This window comes from Salvelinus namaycush, chromosome 7 (assembly GCF_016432855.1).
Source record: "Salvelinus namaycush isolate Seneca chromosome 7, SaNama_1.0, whole genome shotgun sequence".
Classification (NCBI taxonomy): Eukaryota; Metazoa; Chordata; class Actinopteri; order Salmoniformes; family Salmonidae; genus Salvelinus; species Salvelinus namaycush.
The window spans coordinates 48,823,474-48,842,983 of NC_052313.1; the positions used below are offsets into that span (position 1 = coordinate 48,823,474).

General features: G+C 44.7%; 1 protein-coding gene across 1 annotated transcript; it reads right to left on the reverse strand.

The window, feature by feature from the left end:
• Positions 1-1,263: 1,263 nt before the first annotated feature.
• Positions 1,264-18,359, reverse strand: LOC120051343 (UDP-glucose:glycoprotein glucosyltransferase 1-like). Its single transcript, XM_038998167.1, has 38 exons — positions 18,283-18,359; positions 16,880-17,018; positions 16,680-16,759; positions 16,461-16,591; positions 16,262-16,374; positions 15,965-16,139; positions 15,702-15,877; positions 15,467-15,567; positions 15,250-15,349; positions 15,069-15,129; positions 14,887-14,978; positions 14,556-14,706; positions 13,481-13,600; positions 13,248-13,333; positions 12,414-12,549; positions 12,160-12,291; positions 11,907-12,071; positions 11,716-11,836; positions 11,543-11,641; positions 10,963-11,057; positions 10,650-10,856; positions 10,402-10,533; positions 10,074-10,300; positions 9,878-9,980; positions 9,695-9,774; positions 9,346-9,535; positions 8,995-9,153; positions 8,772-8,857; positions 8,538-8,622; positions 8,308-8,396; positions 8,091-8,195; positions 7,929-8,013; positions 7,621-7,803; positions 7,375-7,535; positions 7,177-7,291; positions 6,896-7,012; positions 6,645-6,795; positions 1,264-2,449 (listed from the first exon to the last, which is right to left on the reverse strand). Exons 1-38 carry the CDS (start codon positions 18,314-18,316, stop codon positions 2,427-2,429), a joined length of 4,605 nt encoding a protein of 1,534 aa, XP_038854095.1. The 5' UTR covers positions 18,317-18,359; the 3' UTR covers positions 1,264-2,426.
• Between the last annotated feature and the right edge of the window lie 1,151 nt (positions 18,360-19,510).

Consider the following 19,510-nt stretch of genomic DNA (forward strand, 5'->3'; position numbering starts at 1 on the left):
GGGACGGTTGAGCTAATGTGATTAGCATGAGGTTGTAAGTAACAACAACAAAAAAACAGGACATATCTGATATGGTCAGAAAGCTTAAATTCTTGTTAATCTAACTGCACTGTCCAATTTACAGTAGCTATTACAGTGAAAGAATATGCTATTGTTTGAGGAGAGTGCACAATTATGAACTTGAAAATGTATTAATAAACCAATTAGGCACATTTGGGCAGTCTTGATACATTTTCAACAGTAATGCATTGGATCAGTCTAAAACTTTGCACATGCTCTACTGCCATCTAGTGGCCAAAATCTAAAATGCGCCTGGGCTGGAATAGTACATTATGGCCTATCTCTTGCATTTCAAAGCTGATGGTACAAAACTGTTTCCTTTCAAATGGTATCAAGAAAATGCATATCCTTGCTTCAGGTCATTGAGCTAGATTTGGTTATGTCATTTTGACAAATTGAAAAAATGGTCGGATCCTTAATAAGAGGTTGTAATTAAACCACAGATTATCAGTTATATTGACAAGATACTCAAGTGACCGCTCTAACAATGAAAATAAATGTCTTAAAAAATAGAAGGCTCCTGAGTCGCGCAGTGGTCTAAGGCATTGCATCTCAGTGCCAGAGGCATCACTACAGACACCCTGGTTTGAATCCAGGCTGTATCACAACTGGCCGTGATTGGGAGTCCCATAGGGCGGCGCACAATAGGCCCAGCGTCATCCGGGTTTAGCCGGTGTAGGCCGTCATTGTAAATAAGAATTTGTTCTTAACTGACTTGCCTAGTTATATACAAATAAAAGGCATTCAGGAGGCAGCAAAATCAGGTGGACCATTCTAGCCAATGAGAGGACAGATAAGCATGTGAACAGGCACAACCAATATGTTTTTTCTAAAAGTTCCTGGGATGTCACATGTCCAACTTATATCAGTACACTCGTAACAACTAAGGACCTAAGCATTACGAAAATTAGACCAAATAAGCTGTTCAATTCTTTTGTTAACGAAATTCGACACTCATTGACCGCTATACAAAAACTCACCTGCTGGAGAACACCGATTTTGGGCCCACTTATCCCTCTCGCTTTGTCTCTTCCTCTCCATACTGAATACACACCAGAATTGGTCTGCCTGTGTAAGTCCAGCCTTTTAATAGTAAATCTGTAGTCATTCTCCAGCCATTACTGTATTCTTATAGATGGCATAAGAGTATAATCCAAATGTCTTACCAGTAAAACAAACAGAAAGGAAACACCAACACGCAGAAGAGGGATCGGGGTCACTAAACGACCAGTGTTGTGTTCCTTGATTTTTATTACAAAATAATGATTTCCCACAATTAACAGTACATATTTAGCCAAAACAAAGAACGGAAACAGCCAGCGGTTGGCAATGGATGACTAACAGTGTTTACTCCAGAACAGACCACAGCGGAGAAAACAGGAGTTAACTACAGCAGGGGTGGCCAATCTGACCTAGGCTTTGTTCCAGTCAAGCAGTCTGATTCAACAAGCCCATTAATCATCTTCTTTAAAGACTGACTAGATGAAATGGGTGTGTTGCTAGAAAAAAATACCTGCACCCACAGACCTTGTGTGGATAAGATTGGCCACCCTTAACTGCAACATTCTAGTCATATGCCTGCTGCCTTTCAAGTCGCTGTTACAATCAATTTGAGTGATCACGGAACTCCCAGTGCCGTCTGTCGCTGATATGTCCCCACCAGTCCTCACCCACACACCCCTTAACTCCACATCATGCTCACAAGGATGCAATGTTCTGAATGTTGCAGATAAAATGTATTGTAGAGATATGAATCCCTATGTTACTACATGACAGAACTAAATGTCTGTTTCACATTAAATAAAATGTCCCTCCAGTCCTCTTTGTATTGTCATTAGGAGATTGAAATCAGATTGATTGGCTAAAACCACCTTTCCCTGAGTTTGACACAGGCCATGGACAGCTGAAGTCTAAAGCACAGAAAGAGAAGGCATAGAACAGGACAAAACTCTCATCTCATAACATAAGCTGCTATTTATCAGTGTGATTTAACTCCTAAGCCCAAACCTCTACCCACAGACAGTTGTTTAATAAGGTGTCCTAATCAGTGCAAACACAGATGGATCAAAAATATTGGAGGTGGGAACTGTTGGAATAGTCAGATTTTTCACAGACCCACACCATCCACTAACAGTCACCCCCTATCATCCACTAACAGTCACCCCATATCATCCCCACCCAGCACCCCTTCCCGTGTCCTCGCCACTCTCACAACAGAGAAAATACAAATAAATGGAAAATTAATGATTGAATGAGTATTGGTTTGCAGTCCGTCTATCATTACTGTTCCAAAGGAGAACAGCATTGTCTATTAACATGGTTCCATCTTTTGTTGCTGCTACAGCCACATATTCCATCCACTGGTCTCACAACTCTGTATGTGTATCATCTGGGAGAGAGAGGGGAGGAAGGAGAGGGATTAGTCAACTGTATATGTTTGCCAATCAGTGTTGTATGTATATATGTATGTATGTGTGCATGCATGCATGCATGTATGCATGTATGTATGTATACTACCGTTCAAAAGTTTGGGGTCACTTAGAAATGTCCTTGTTTTTGAAATTAAAGCACCTTTTTTGTCCATTAAAATAACATCAAATTGATCAGAAATACGGTGTAGACATTGTTAATGTTGTAAATGACCATTGTAGCTGGAAATGGCAGATTTTTTATGGAATATCTACAGAGGCCCATTATTAGCAACCATCACTCCTGTGTTCCAATGGCAAGTTGTTAGCCTTTTAAAATTATAAACTTGGATTAGCTAATTGATCATTAGAAACCCCTTTTGCAATTATGTTAGCACAGCTGAAAACTGTTGTTCTGATTAAAGAAGCAATTAAACTGGCCTTCTTTAGACTAGATGAGTATCTGGAGCATCAGCATTTGTGGGTTCGATTACAGGCTCAAAATGGCCAGAAACAAATGTGAAGGGAGTAGTACACAGCGTTGTACGAGATCTTCAGTTTCTTGGCAATTTCCTACATGGAATAGCCTTAACTTCTCAGAACAAGAATAGACTGATGCGTTTCAGAAGAAAGTTATTTGTTTCTGGCCATTTTGAACCTGTAATCAAACTCACAAATGCTGATGCTCCAGATAATCAACTAGTCTAAAGGAGGCCAGTTTTATTGCTTCTTTAATCAGAACAACAGTTTTTCAGCTGTGCTAACATAATTGCAAAAGGGTTTTCTAATGATCAATTAGCTAATCCAAGTTTTTATAATTTTAAAAGGCTAACACAACGTACCATTGGAATGCAAAAATTATGGTTGCTGATAATGGGCCTCTGTAAGCCTATGTAGATATTCCATTTATAAAAAACAATCAGCCGTTTCCAGCTACAATAGTAATTTACAACATTAACAAAGTCTACACTGTATTTCTGATAAATTTGATGTTATTTTAAATGGACCAAAAAACCCCATTTTCTTTCAAAAACAAGGACATTTCTAAGTGACCCCAAACTTTTGAACAGTAGTGTATGTATGTATGTATGTATGTATGTATGTATGTATATACACTGCTCAAAAAAATAAAGGGAACACTAAAATAACACCTCCTAGATCTGAATGAATGAAATATTCTTATTAAATACTTTTTTCTTTACATAGTTGAATGTGCTGACAACAAAATCACACAAAAATGATCAATGGAAATCAAATTTATCAACCCATGGAGGTCTGGATTTGGAGTCACACTCAAAATTAAAGTGGAAAACCACACTACAGGCTGATCCAACCTTGATGTAATGTCCTTAAAACAAGTCAAAATGAGGCTCAGTAGTGTGTGTGGCCTCCACATGCCTGTATGACCTACCTACAACGCCTGGGCATGCTCCTGATGAGGTGGCGGATGGTCTCCTGAGGGATCTCCTCCCAGACCTGGACTAAAGCATCCGCCAACTCCTGGACAGTCTGTGGTGCAACGTGGCGTTGGTGGATGGAGCGAGACATGATGTCCCAGATGTGCTCAATTGGATTCAGGTCTGGGGAACGGGCGGGCCAGTAGTCCATAGCATCAATGCCTTCCTCTTGCAGGGACTGCTGACACACTCCAGCCACATGAGGTCTAGCATTGTCTTGCATTAGGAGGAACCCAGGGCCAACCGCACCAGCATATGGTCTCACAAGGGGTCTGAGGATCTCATCTCGGTACCTAATGGCAGTCAGGCTACCTCTGGCGAGCACATGGAGGGCTGTGCGGCCCCCCAAAGAAATGCCACCCCACACCATGACTGACCCACTGCCAAACCGGTCATGCTGGAGGATGTTGCAGGCAGCAGAACGTTCTCCACGGCGTCTCCAGACTGTCACGTCTGTCACATGTGCTCATGGTGAACCTGCTTTCATCTGTGAAGAGCACAGGGCGCCAGTGGCGAATTTGCCAATCTTGGTGTTCTCTGGCAAATGCCAAACGTCCTGCACGGTGTTGGGCTGTAAGCACAACCCCCACCTGTGGACGTCGGGCCCTCATACCACCCTCATGGAGTCTGTTTCTGACCGTTTGAGCAGACACATGCACATTTGTGGCCTGCTGGAGGTCATTTTGCAGGGCTCTGGCAGTGCTCCACCTACTCCTCCTTGCACAAAGGCGGAGGTTGTGGTCCTGCTGCTGGGTTGTTGCCCTCCTACGGCCTCCTCCACGTCTCCTGATGTACTGGCCTGTCTCCTGGTAGCGCCTCCATGCTCTGGACACTACGCTGACAGACACAGCAAACCTTCTTGCCACAGCTCGCATTGATGTGCCATCCTGGATGAGCTGCACTACCTGAGCCACTTGTGTGGGTTGTAGACTCCGTCTCATTCTACCACTAGAGTGAAAGCACCGCCAGCATTCAAAAGTGACCAAAACATCAGCCAGGAAAGCATAGGAACTGAGAAGTGGTCTGTGGTCACCACCTGCAGAACCACACCTTTATTGGGGGTGTCTTGCTAATTGCCTATAATTTCCACCTTTTGTCCATTCCATTTGAACAACAGCATGTGAAATGTATTGTCAATCAGTGTTGCTTCCTAAGTGGACAGTTTGATTTCACAGAAGTGTGATTGACTTGGAGTTACATTGTGTTGTTTAAGTGTTCCCTTTATTTTTTTGAGCAGTGTATATAATCTCAGCAAAAAAAGAAACTTCCTCTCACTGTCAACTGCGTTTATTTTCAGCAAACTTAACATGTGTAAATATTTGTATGAACATAAGATTCAACAACTGAGACAAACTGAACAAGTTCCACAGACATGTGAAACAGAAATGGAATAATGTGTCCCTGAACAAAGGGGGGGGTCAAAATCAAAAGTAACAGTCAGTATCTGGTGTGGCCACCAGCTGCATTAAGTACTGCACCAGATTTGCCAGTTCTTGCTGTGAGATGTTACCCCACTCTTCCACCAAGGCACCTGCAAGTTTCCAGACATTTCTGGGGGGGAATGGCCCTAGCCCTCACCCTCCAATCCAACAGGTCCCAGATGTGCTCAATGGGATTGAGATCCGAGCTCTTCGCTGGCCATGGCAGAACACTGACATTCCTGTCTTGTAGGAAATCACGCACAGAATGAGCAATATGGCTGGTGGCATTGTCATGCTGGAGGGTCATGTCAGGATGAGCCTACAGGAAGGGTACCATATGAGGGAGGAGGATGTCTTCCCTGTAATGCACAGCGTTGAGATTGCCTGCAATGACAACAAGCTCAGTCCGACGATGCTGTGACACACCGCCTCAGACCATGATGGACCCTCCACCTCCAAATCGATCCCGCTCCAGAGTACAGGCCTCGGTGTAACGCTCATTCCTTTGACGATAAACTCGAATCCGACCATCACCCCTGGTGAGACAAAACCGCGACTCGTCAGTGAAGAGCACTTTTTGCCAGTCCTGTCTGGTCCAGCGACGGTGGGTTTGTGCCCATAGGCGACGTTGTTGTCGGTGATGTCTGGTGAGGACCTGCTTTACAACAGACCTACAAGCCCTCAGTCCAGCCTCTCTCAGCCTATTGCGGACAGTCTGAGCACTGATGGAGGGATTGTGCGTTCCTGGTGTAACTCGGGCAGTTGTTGTTGCCATCCTGTACCTGTCCCGCAGGTGTGATGTTTGGATGTACCGATCCTGTGCAGGTGTTGTTACACGTGGTCTGCCACTGAGAGGACGATCAGCTGTCCTTTCCTGTCTCCCTGTAGCGCTGTCTTAGGCGTCTCACAGTACGGACATTGCAATTTATTGCCCTGGCCACATCTGCAGTCCTCATGCCTCCTTGCAGCATGCCTAGGCACGTTCACGCAGATGAGCAGGGACCCTGGGCATCTTTCTTTTGGTGTTTTTCAGAGTCGGTAGAAAGGCCTCTTTAGTGTCTTAAGTTTTCATAACTGTGACCTTAATTGCCTACCGTCTGTAAGCTGTTAGTGTCTTAATGACCGTTTCACAGGTGCATGTTCATTAATTGTTTATGGTTCATTGAACAAGCATGGGAAACAGTGTTTAAACCCTTTACAATGAAGATCTGTGAGGTTATTTTGATTTTTACGAATTATCTTTGAAAGACATGGTCCTGAAAAAGGGACGTTTCTTTTTTTGCTGGGTTTATATGTACCTGGCTTGTCCTTCTGTGTGGTATGGTTCTCTGCTCCTCTCTCCTGGACTCTGTTCTGCAGGCGTTTGATCTCCTGGTCGTAGTCGCTCCACTCTGCTACGATACGAACAGCTGCCTGCAACTTGGGCTCCTTGGTCTGGGGGTTGTTACACTGGAGGAAGGGTTAAACATTTTAGCTTCACTGTCCAAATAAACACGAAGTGGAGTGTAAAAACACAGACATGACTAGAATCTGCACACACACTTCGTACCAGATCTATAGTCTTGGCCTTTTTCTTAGAGTTGTCGTCACACCAAGTCTCACACCAGAGCCACTCCTGAGGTAAAGACTTGATAGGCACCTGGTGGATCATATTATTAGGCAGATCCTGGAGAGAGAGAGAGTATAGGAAAATATTAGAAATATAAATACACAGAGTTGAAGCTAATTTAACTTCACAAAGGTTGTTTGGGAATATCAAATGTTAGGAAAATCTGAATGTTATACACCCATATTCACTTTTAATACACACACACACACACCCACACACACCTGGTCGAGGTTGGACAGGCTGTTGGGGTCTTGACTCAGGCCTTGGTATTGTCCTCTCAGTCTGTCTCCTGCTGCTATCTTACGGAACCTCTTCAGATCTACCACATACAGAGCACTGGAGAGACAGAGGGTTACACACACACACACGCACGCATATCCCTCTACCACCCCCCCACACACACACACACACTCAGTTACCTGATGTGATATTTGCGTCCAGCGAGGTGACTCGCCCAGTAGCCGGACTTCCAGAAGCGGAAACCGTCCATCTCTCTCCGGCTCTCACAGAACGGTGTGTATCCATACGGCGCTCCTTCAAGGTCAAAGTCACGGAGCTCCTTCAGGTCGGTACGCACTATCTGTAGGTGGAGAGAGGAAAGAGTACTTCTCAGCTTTAAGCAAATCAGCGACATGGACATTCAGAGTGTGTGTGTGTGTGTGTACCTGATCTGCATCCACGAATAAGAACTTGTCGACGGACAGAGGGAACAGGACATCCAGGAAGAGGATCTTGTAACCCCAGATAATCCTCTGTTTCTCAGTCTGCTGGTGTAACCACCGCGGCCACTTATACTGGACTAGTTCATACTGGAAACCATACTGCTCTGCCATGTACGGGATAAACTCCTGTGGGAATAACATTTATTCTGGAGTAAACTCAATGAAAACTCGATATTGGAAACCCTATTCATACCGCCACATTCAAAGTAAACTCCTAGAGGAGAGAATATTTATATTTTATACTTAACTACCTTAAATGCCGGGGACAGGTAGTTTTTGAGGAACCAGAACTTGACTGGTGTTTTGGTGTTCTTTAGAACAGACAACATCATGATCCTAAGAGAGAGAACAAATTGTGGGATTACAACAGACAAACATTTGGAAAAACCACACACGCACACACACACAAGTACCTGAGGAAACGTTCGTAGAGGTGTCCAGAGGCCACAGAGAAGATGTTGATGACATCATCCTTCTCCTGTTTACTCTCCTCCGTCTTCACACCTCCTGTAAACCCTCTGGAGAGAGAAAGACAGGGAGAGAATAAACACCATCAAATTCAGCAGAGATCAAATAGGTATGAAACAGTAGACAGTGATGTAAAGGGTGGAGCTGGATGCTTAGAGACACCTGGTGAGTGACTCCCAGAAGCCTGAGTCGTTCTCCTGGGTTCCATCACTCAACAGCTCCTCACTGAACTTCTCTGGCCTCTTCTGGACCTGATCAACAACAACACACGATCAATACATTACTTAGCAATGGACTTATTGATCCATTCGAATTCAACCTAAGCTTTATTGGGACCTGACAGCAACCAACAATATGAAAGCTGTACTCTACAGCTGGGATCAGAGCAGTACCTTGACTTTGATGATCCGGCTCTTGAAGTTGTTCAGCACCACGACGAGGTCATCAGCGTCTGCTGGAGAGTCTGTTCCATCGTGACTGGAAGAGAGGATGTGAGGTCAGAGAGAGGAACAAGAGGGTGTGCATTGTGCAGGCTTTTGTTCCAGCCCAGCACTAACACGCCTGGTTCCACTAGTCATGTGCTAAACTGAAGACGGCGTGATATGTCGAGATGTGATCTTCAGTACCTGTAGATCTTGTAGATTTCGTCAGACCGTCCTTTCCTCAGCTTCAGGATCCAGGCTCCTGGGTTAGCCTTCAACTGGAAATAACCCTGAGGACGACGACAACACAACGCCCTCGTTCAACCACAACAACGGAGAATAGAAAGGTGTCTGCCTATCAACAGAGGTTAGGGTTAGAGGTCAGGGTTGGCAATGACGACAGAGTCAGACGTCAGAGGTGACTCACCAGGTTGGCCATGACGATGGTGTCGACGATGACAGGGTCGGAGGGGGTTCCCAGGGTGAACTGGAGTCCTCTGGGGGGCTGACCTGTACTCACGTCAAAACAGTGACCCTCCAGCAGTAGATGTTCCAACTCGTATTCTGCTGCTACTATACTGTCCACCTAGACAGGGAGAATAGAGAACCATTATTAACCCTTTAAAAAACGACTTTAACACAACAATTAGACAAATACCAGAATATTCAGTCCACAGTCACTACACTCTCCAGCTGAAGAGGTAAAGGACAACATTAGCCAAGGCAACCGTGTTATAAATAGAACACAATCCTAAAAAAAACAGCACAGAAAACACACCTCTTCCAGGTAGATATTGTCCAGGTCATATCTAGTGCGTACAGACTCCACCATCCAGCTCTCAGGGGTGTTGAGGTTGAGTGTGAAGAGGGGAGTTTGAGGCATGTCCAGGAACTTAGCCAGGGGACCAGGGGAGAAACTACCGTCAGTCTGGAACAACACCTCAGGCTCCAACACATACCGGTAGAAACTGGGAGAAGAGAGGATGGTTTAGAGAAACACACAGGAAAACCCCTCAGATACTACCAGGGACTTCTCAGGGTAAGGAAACTAAGACAACAGAAACAAGGTCTCTCGTTTAACAGGATTACCTGCACGGAGTGAAACAGTGTAGCTGGGGTCTGCTCACCTTTTAAGAGGCAGGTCTGAGAGTTTGGACTGGCAGTTCATAAACACACGCAGGTTCACATTGACCAGCTTCTTCAACACCTGGTGGAGAAAGAGAGAAACATGGAGAGACAGATGGCCGTGAGACAGAGTATTTGGAGTGAGACAGAACTCCTAAGTGACAGTTATTTGAAGCGGTACGAACCAATAGGAGCGGGGCTAGTTTCTGGGCGTCCCTGGTTACGGGGTCTACCACGGCAACCATGTCAAAGTAGACGTCTCCCTCTGTGGGCTGGATCTTTACAGCACTGTGGACCAATCATAGACCAGACAGAGGTAAAACAGAAAGTATATAGGCAATGAATAAAAACATGAATTAAACGTTTGATTAGATTCAGTACCTGTATCGGTCATCAGCAAAGGCATGTTCTATCCTGGCCTCTCCTTTGGGCTGAGAGGAGAGCAGAGAGTCAATCTTCATCACCAGGTCACTGGCCCTGTCCTCCTCCACCCCAAACTGCTGGACCTTGCTTTTGATTCGCTCTCCAGAGGTCTTCAAAATGATACTCTCCAATAGGAGGAAGTCATCTTGGTTAAAGACCTCCCCATCCTCTAGCGGACCAATGAGCTGTCGGCAGAGAGAGACAAACACCATTGTGACACTTCGATCACAGTAGGAAGCGTGCTAGTGTGTGTGTGTGTGTGTGTGTGTGTGTGTTGCCCACTCACCCGTCCGTTGCTGATGACTGCTCTCTGTCCTTTCCCCAGCTTGAGAACGTCTCGGCAGTAGACAGCGTGAGACAGCAGGAAGTCAAACTTAGGACCTTCAAACGCACTCTTAAACAAGGCAACGTCCATACCCTGGAGAGATGATGAAAGAAAAACATTATTGTTTTTAGAGAATAGGACAGTATAGTAAAGGGTGAGACAGAATGGTGTATAACGTGTGTGTATGCGAGTGTGTGTAAACTCTTTACCCCGACAGTGAACTGTGTGACGTCGGCCCCAGTCTCCAGTGTCTTAGCGGTCTCTTCTTTAACCAGCTTGGTGATGTAGTTTTTAGCGTTGTTAGCTGTCTGGGTCTGCATGGCGGCCCATATCGCCCTGGCAACATGACTGTTCTCCTTGGATGGGCTGTCGCTAGGGTTGTTGATCAGGCCCAATCGCACGTTGTTACTGGTTTTCTGTTGAAGGCAGATTTAGGAGAATCCTTCAGATGGTAGGTTTTTTTGTGTGTGGAGTTTTTTGGTCGTGTTATAGTGACATCGTATCAGTGTGACATCATCATACCATGTGTCTGATGGCATCGTATAATAGCTGGCGTCCGGAAGGTTGGTCAAAATCTCCCACAACCCAGAACGTGACTGGACGGATGTAGCCATCATCTAGAGGAGGGAGAGGGAGTTGAAGAGGAGAGGAGATGGGGAGAGTAAAGGGTCACAGACCTCCTTAATCCTGAAATGTACGCGGTTTGATGTTGCAGTGCCATCTCAATACTTAAGTCTTTGAGAAAGACTCTCTCTCAAGCAGAAACAAACACAAACACAAACACATCCAAGCATGTCATCTCACAGAGATGCAAGATGGTGTGATAATGTTGATGAGGAGTGAGATATGGTGGATTCACAGAACTATGGATCGTAATACTGTCTGTTGAGAGAGAAAGAGAGGAAGTGCAGAAAAGGAAATAAGGGTTACCATGGTGGTCCTTGGGGGCCATCCCTGACAGAACAAAAACAAACATACAGAGGAGAAAGAAGAGAATAGATAGACAAGAGATTTAGGGCTGAAAAGTAGGAGCACATAATGTTTAGCTCAATAAGATGAAGGTCTGTATGTGTAGCTGTGTATATATATATATATATCTTACCCTTCTTGGTCATGTAGTTCATGCTGTTAGCCACAGCAGTGCTCTTCTCTCTGGTGTCCAGGAACAGAAAGCGAGCGTACTGGTCTATGAAATGGTTATCTGTCAGGAAAGAGAGAGGTGGTTAAGATGGTTCCGCCTGTGTGTGTGTGTGTGTGTGTGTGTGTGTAACTCACTAGTATTAGAGAGGTCCAGGTACGTCCTGGCAGTCGACAGGATTCGGGGGTTGATACGAGGGACAACGTTGGGTTGGGTCATGATGAAATCCACCACATCTTGATCAGTGGCCAGCTCACCCTAGGAAGACACAACAAGAGAAGGTCAGTGTGTGTGTGTGTGTGTTTGTGTTTGTGTGTGTGTAACTCACCATGTAGACAGCCCGTTGGTAGAAGCTGGTAGTCTCCAGTATTTTGTGCATGGTGACAGTTTCTAGCTCCTCTGGGTCTAGCTGTTCTCGCTGGTACGGCATTCCGTTGTACATCACCACTGGCAACGGACCTACACCCGTCTGCAAGTAGTAACCACGCCCTTCCTGGAGGTGGAGGTAGATAGGGAAACGGTACATGAAAATCATACCGTTCTGTCAAGAAACATAACGGTACATAAAAGCAGAACCATACCTTCCGGTTGTCGTCATAAGTGGAGTCAGGTCCAAGAATGCTGCCGACCTCCACGTATGGAAACTTCTTCTCCAACACCTTGACTACATCACCTACACTTAGCTTACCACCGCTAGGCACACGGTTAAACATCTAGAGAGGGAGAGAGGAGAATAAAATATAGCATTTCCATCTGATTGGTCAGGCTGATGTTCCAGATTACTGGGATTGGTCAAAAGACTCATCAATTATTCTCATTGGTCCGACCGACTCACCGAGATGATGGTGTCGAAGGCGGCGGGAGCGTCCAGTTCTTCTGTGATGTAGTTAAAAGCTCGGAGCAGAGCCACACCTGCATCCTCCATACCATCTATCTCATCAACATCAGACACCACAAACACCAGCCCAATCCTACAACACACACAGCAGGGTTATTAGGGATGGGAATTACCAGGGACCTCAGAATACTTAGGTGCCGATTGCAATTCTCACGATTCTACATGTATTGCGATTCTCACGATTCTATATGTATTGCGATTCGATACTGTGATTTTATTGTGATTCGATGTTCCAGACATATTGCTCACCGTATGTCTGCTGCAGGGAGACGAGAGAGAGCCATGCGAAAACAAAATAAAAGTCATGGAAATAAAAGTGCTGAAAACAAATTGGCTCCCAATTTAGAAAGATTGAGAACGAGTTATGAAGGAAAAATACGGGAGTTATAATATTGCGATATTGTCAAAAAGATGCAATACATCGTCAAAAATAATACCCCGATATTGAACTATATCGACCCCCCCCCCCTGCCCCTCACTAAGGGTTATACACAGTTACTCACATCCACATAGACTATACAGCAGAGTTAGAACCAACATGGCATTCGGGGGTGGCAGGTAGCCTAGTGGTTAGAGTGTTGGGCCAGTAACCGAAAGGTTGCTAGATCGAATCCCCGAGCTGACAAGGTAAAAATCTGTCATTCTGCCCCTGAACAAGGCAGTTTACCCACTGTTCCTAGGCCGTCATTGTAAATAAGAATTTGTTCTTAAAACTGACTTGCCTAGTTAAATAAAAACATTTTTTTTTGCTTGAAACCCCCCCCCCCCTACCTGAGTGGGATGTTATTGCTGTAGAACATCTCAGCAACATTCAACAGCTCAGCAGAACTCTCATGGGTCGGGTCCAGAATCACCACCTAAAACACAAGACATCATTGGTTTTTGCTGTCAGTTACAAAAATGTACGCGATACGTTTTGTGTAGCTGCACGACACTGCAGACTCATCACACGAGTTCATGCCAATACGTTTGGTGTCACTGTCTGACACGTATCATGTACTCACGAGGTTGTGAAAGTTTTTCCGGATCTGTCGTATGACTCCGGGGAAGGTTGGTCTGAGGAGCTCCTGGACGTTGTAGGGCCATGAGCCGTACCTGCTGTCTGTCTCCAGGTTATTAATCCACTGAGGAGAGGGAGATTAGATTATCGTCATAGTTATCAATGCAAAACAAGAGTTGGGTTATATACGTTTTTTTAACGGCTTGATTGTATACCGAACAAAAATATAAAAACGCAACATGCAACAATTTCAACGATTTTACTGAGTTACAGTTCACAGAAGGAAATCAGTCAATTGAAATAAATTCATTGGGCTCTAATCTATGGGATTTCACATGACAGGGCAGGAGACTAGCCATGGGAGGGCATAGGCCCACCCACTGGGGAGCCTGGCCCAGCCAATCAGAATGAGTTTTTCCCCACAAAAGGGCTTTTTTACAGACAGAAATACTTCAGTTTCACCAGCTGTCTGGGTGGCTGGTCTCAGACGATCCCGCAGGTGAAGAAGCCGGATGTAGAGATCATGGGCTGGCATGGTTATACGTGGTTTGCGGTTGTGAGGCAGGTTGGCCGTACTGCCAAATTCTCTAAAATGACGTTGGAGGCGGCGTATGGTAGAAAAACTAACATTCAATTTTCTGGCAACAGTTCTGGTGGAATGTTCTGCAGTCAACATACCAATTGCATGCTCCCTCAAAACTTGAGACATCTGTGGCATTGTGTTGTGTGACAAAACTGCACATTGTGGCCTATTGTCTCCAGCACAAGGTGCACCTGTGTAATGATCATGCTGTTTAATCAGCTTCTTGACATGCCACACCTGTTAAGGTGGATGGATTATCTTGGCAAAGGAAAAATGCTCACTAACAGGGATGTAAACAGATTTGTGCACAACATTTGAGAGAAATAAACTTTTTGTGGGTATGGAACATTTCTGGGATCTTTTATTTCAGCTCATGAAACATGGCACCAACACTTTACATGTTGCTTTACATGTTGCGTTTATATTTTTGTTCAGTATATATACGGATGACATAGTTGGATGGTTAGGGTTAAATAAAGGGGTAGGTGTGTCTTACGTTGATAGCAGGATTGCGGATGTCCACAGCGTAGTCTGAGTCAGAAGGCTGTACGTTGAGTTTGAGGATGTCGTGGATGAAGGGAGTCTCGATAAGGAGAGAACGCAGACCTTCCATCACCCTGGCCTCACTACGGAGAACCTCAAACACACTGGAAACACACACACAGTCAGTCTCTGGCCTGGTACTGTTTGTGTAATTGAATTTTTCTACTAGCCTGAAGACGTCCTCTGTGTGTGTGTGTACCTGAAGATGTGTGTGTGATGTGTGTGTGTGTGTGTGTCTGAAGATGTGTGTGTGTGTAGATGTCTGTGTGAAGATGTGTGTGTACCTGAAGATGTCCTGTGTGTCCAGGTCTATGTGTAGTCCGTTGATGAAGAGAGCAGAGTCTCCAGGCTGCAATCCCAGAGTTCCCTTAAAGAACTGGAGAGAAAAAGAGGGGTACAGTCATTACATGTTAATGGGTAGTAGAGTGAGACAGGGAAGGAGCGCTATGGACGACTGAGCTCTTACCTTCTGGTTCTCTTCCATCTCTTTACGTATCTCAGAGCTGACCACTGTTTTAGTGATGGACCTGAGAAGGGGAGAGAAACCACCAGAATCACACACTACACAGATATCAAAAAACATGTTTGTGTGTGTGTGTGTGTGTGTGTGTGTGTGTGTGTGTGTGTGTGTGTGTGTGTGTGTGTACCTAGCCTTGGTAGGGAAGTTCTGACTGAGGTCTCTCATGACGTTCAGGGCATCTGAAGATGGAGCAGCCAGGATCCGAGCTGCAGTCTGGAAACTCAGATCTGACACATGAAGAGAAAAAAATATATATATAGTGGGGGACAAAAGGAGATGATTACTGTAGCTACAGTTGTCTTGATGCAGGAGAAGAGGCAAAGAAAAAATAAAGTCCCACCCACCTTGCATCTGCCAGACTTTAAGGGGAGCCATCTCATTGGTGCTCTCCACCAGGTGTTTCCTTAGCTCCTTCAGCTGCTCCTTCAACTCAGGGTACAGAGTCCTGGAGAGAGGGAGAGGAGAGGTACGGAGAGGAAAGTGAGAGGGAAGAAGAGAGGGAAAGAAGTTTCTCCACCCATAACGCTCCAAAGCAGAGTGGGTTTGTGGAATAGCATTTCATTTTGGTAGGTTGGTTACTTCAGTTTTCCAAAGAGGAATCCCTGGACCTCATCCACTGGGTCATTTTCCCCCATCAGTGTAGCATTCACTTCCGCTCCCTGGACCTGCGTATCGTCCTTAGCCTTGTATTCCTGGTTCTTGATGGCCAGCTCCACTCCATAACCAGACAAATACACTCTACGACTGCTGGGAGACTGGCAACGAGAGAAAGAGGAAAAGATGAACATGAAATGCTGTCGTAATTATGTTTCCCATCATGTGTATTCCTGTGTTTTTCTTACAGCCAGGTAGTGACGAAGCACATAGGTGGCCAGTCCCTTGTTGGCTTTGGACAGCATCAGCTGATGGAACATTGTGAATTCCGAACTTCCAATCTCGGCATACAGGATAACAACCGGAGTGTCGGGATTTGATCTCGGGAACCTGTGATCGCTTTTGAATAGGTAGGGCTTGGGCCTGGGATAAAGAAGGATGAGATAAGGACTATTTAATGAATTATTATCACTTCAACAGAGGTCTTTATCAATCAAAGTGGATATTCACAGTTTGTGTGTGGGTGTCTCCCAGTGTGTTTGTACCGTTCTGCTGCTGTCTCCATCAGTGCAACCAGTTTCTCCGTGTCACATGACTTCTCTCCGTGGACATTGAAGAAGGCTGAGCAGCCAGAGGGAGGGGGCTCGTTGGACGCTATCTACAGGAGAGAGAGGCGAGAAACAGTGATTACACACACATAGAGAGGGAGATGGTAGTCATCTAGTAGTATTGTAGTAATATTACTTGTTGGAAGGAGTGTACAGTAGCAGAGTAGGCCCTGAGAGAGAGGGCGAACTTGAGCATGTTGAGTTGGACTGTACTGAGCAGAGTACTGGCTCTCTTCACGATCAGGTCGTAGTACGCCTGGTCTGTATCTGTAACAGAACAACACTTTAATATATCTTCCAGAGACCAAGTGCTACATAAATCAACATTATAAGTGAAATAAAACATTAAGGCTACCATCATGGTCCCCTTTGATATTCTGATTTGCTTCGACGAAATCCCAGAACATCTCCTGACTCTCTTCTGCCAGGAACTCACTGAGAAAAAGAGGGAGTGGGGGGGGGGGGGGGGGGGGGGGGGGGGGGTGAAGAGAAAGAGGGGGTGAAGAGAAAGAAAGGATGTGTTTTGTCTTGTGTATGTGTTGAGCATAATGTTACCTGGCCTCCAGCAGCAGAGGGGTAGAGGCCCACTTGGTGGTGAGACTGGTGGTGACACCCTTGGAGTCAGCTTCTCCAGATACCACTGGTAGCAGGGACAGGGACAGGAGCAGGGCACATTGCTGCCACATCCTGGGGCCTGGAGAGGAGAGGGAGAGTTTAGTTTGGAGAGAGGAGGAAAGGAGAGAAGGATGAGGGAGAGTAGTAGGAGGAAAGAGAACAGGGTCAATGGAGATCTGTATTGTATCAATGCTGAGACTGAAAGACTGGTAACCATGCTGTTGCCTTCCCTGTTTTATGTGTTTGAGATAGTATAGCTGTATATTTTCTATTATAAACTGGGTGGTTCAAACCCTGAATACTGATTGGCTGATAGTCGTGGTATATTTAAGCAATAAGGCCCGAGGAGGTGTGGTATATGGCCATATATCACAAACCCCCGAGGTGCCTTATTGCTATTATAAACGGGTTACCAACGTAATTAGAGCTGTAAAGATAAATGTTTTGTCATACCTGTGGTATACGGTCTGATATACCATGGCTGTCAGCCAATCAGCATTCAGGACTCGAACCACCCAGTTTATCATTTGTTTTTGAATGCTGATTGGCTGACAGTCGTGGTATATTTAAGCAATAAGCACGAGGGGGTGTGGTATATGGCCAATATACCACAGCTAAGGGCTGTTCTTATGCACGACACAGTCCTTAGCCATGGTATATTATTGGCCATATATCACAAATCCTGAGGTGCCTTATTGCTATTATAAACTGGTTACCAACGTAATTAGAGCAGTAAAGATAAATGTTGTCATACCCATGGTATACGGTCTGATATACCATGGCTGTCAGCATTCAGGTATCGAACCACGCAGTTTATAATGGCCATATAACACACAGCCTCGGGCATTATATCTTAATTCTAATCGGCCCAAAATTAGCTGTGCAATTAGTACACCTGTCATGATTGTAAACACTGCGCCACTAATTCTAACCAATTAGAGCGCTCAGCGTGGCTGTTAGAGGGAGAAATATCCAATGAGCAACTTGACAGGACTTCCGGATTGTTTCAATAAAATCCGATATGGTCAGCTAGCTAGCAACTTAAAACCGAAGGGTTAGCTATACTTTAGCTATTTAAATTACGTGTCAGAAGTTGACACCCTACGTGTTGGTTTTACTCTGTGTGATGATTAAGTTAACTTGCTATCGCTTGCTAGCTATTCGTTAGAATAACTACAGACTTCATTGGTTAGCTTGCTAACACACAGGATAACCTAGCTAGTTAGCGTCAGAATTACGTGCAAACTTACAAACAATTTGTGGTGCCACCTCTGACAATAGTAGCTAGCGGGGACACCTTACAGAATGTTTTGCTAACATTAAATTAATGTAAATGTACATACCGAAACCGGCTTGGTAACTTCCCGCATCTGCCATGATCAGAGGGGAGTGGGTGGGGTCCTGGCAAGTTCATTGTAGGTAGACTGCTGTTTTTGCCTGTTCAAAATCTAAGTAAAAAGTATTGTCTATGTTTACGTTTCATTTTATTGGATATTTGATTACCCCTTGTTGTATGTAATGGAATTATGTTTTATCACTTAAATTAAAGCAGTATCAAAAATATTTGCTACATTACCCGCTGCTTCAAGTTGGCAATTTAGGCGCCATGTTGGCTCAAAGGGGCCAAGATTTCGTTAGTTTCATCAGCTTATAGAGGTTTTTAATGCATTTTGTGGCACTGCAATACGGTTCAATGTATCAACAGAGATGTTAGAAATAGTTCCTTCTCCGCATCTAATGTACCAAAACCAAGCCAACTCAACACTCCACGTATTCAGATAACTTCCAATGAATTGCTAGACTTCCTACTTGTATTTCAACATCAGAATCATTGATTTGTAATTGAATGGCCTTATAGGGTAGGCGTCATTGTACATAAGAATTTGTTCTTAACTGACTTGCCTAGTTAAATAAAACTAAAGCAATATTATTCCCATGTCCCTATACACCATCTTCTCTCTGGACCACAATTAACTGAATCAGGTGGGTTACTGCAGGGCTGGAATGAAACCCTGCACACCCAGTAGCTTTCCAGAACCAAAGTTGTTGGAAAACCCTGATTTATAGAGGACGTTTCCACCACGAGGGGGAGTGATTGAGCCAAGTGCACACCATAGAGATAGTTACAGAGGACTCAACATAGTAGCTATCTCATTATGGCTTCTGTGAGAGAACGGGTAGCGCCATTGAAGCCATTTCCATTTTGAAGTAGTCCATTTTCTTCTATTACTGCTTATATGAGTTGGTTAACAATCTGAAAGTTGTTTGAACAGGCATAAAGCCAAGGTTGGTGATTTACTGCCACCTGCAGTTATGGAATGTTTGCTCAAGAGTACAATTCATTGGCTGATCCTTCCTGATGACCTGGTTGTAATTATGTGTAATCATTCCTTAACCTATACGAAGCCCCACGCAGTTGACTACTTCAAAATGGTGAAAGTAATCAAATCAAATACATTTTTATTTGTCACATGCGCTGAAGACAACAGGTGTAGACTTTACCATGAAATGCTTAATAGTAAGAAAAATTATCAAAAAAGGAAATAGTAACACAATCAAATAACAATAATG

Coding starts and splice junctions, on each gene's coding strand:
- LOC120051343 (XM_038998167.1), bottom strand. CDS start 18,316: ATGGCAGATGCGGGAAGTTACCAAGCCGGTTTCG. Junction 12,072..12,159: donor CTTATGACGACAACCGGAAG/GTATGGTTCTGC, acceptor CTCCACCTCCAG/GAAGGGCGTGGTTACTACTT. Junction 8,014..8,090: donor CTCTACGAACGTTTCCTCAG/GTACTTGTGTGT, acceptor TCTCTCTCTTAG/GATCATGATGTTGTCTGTTC.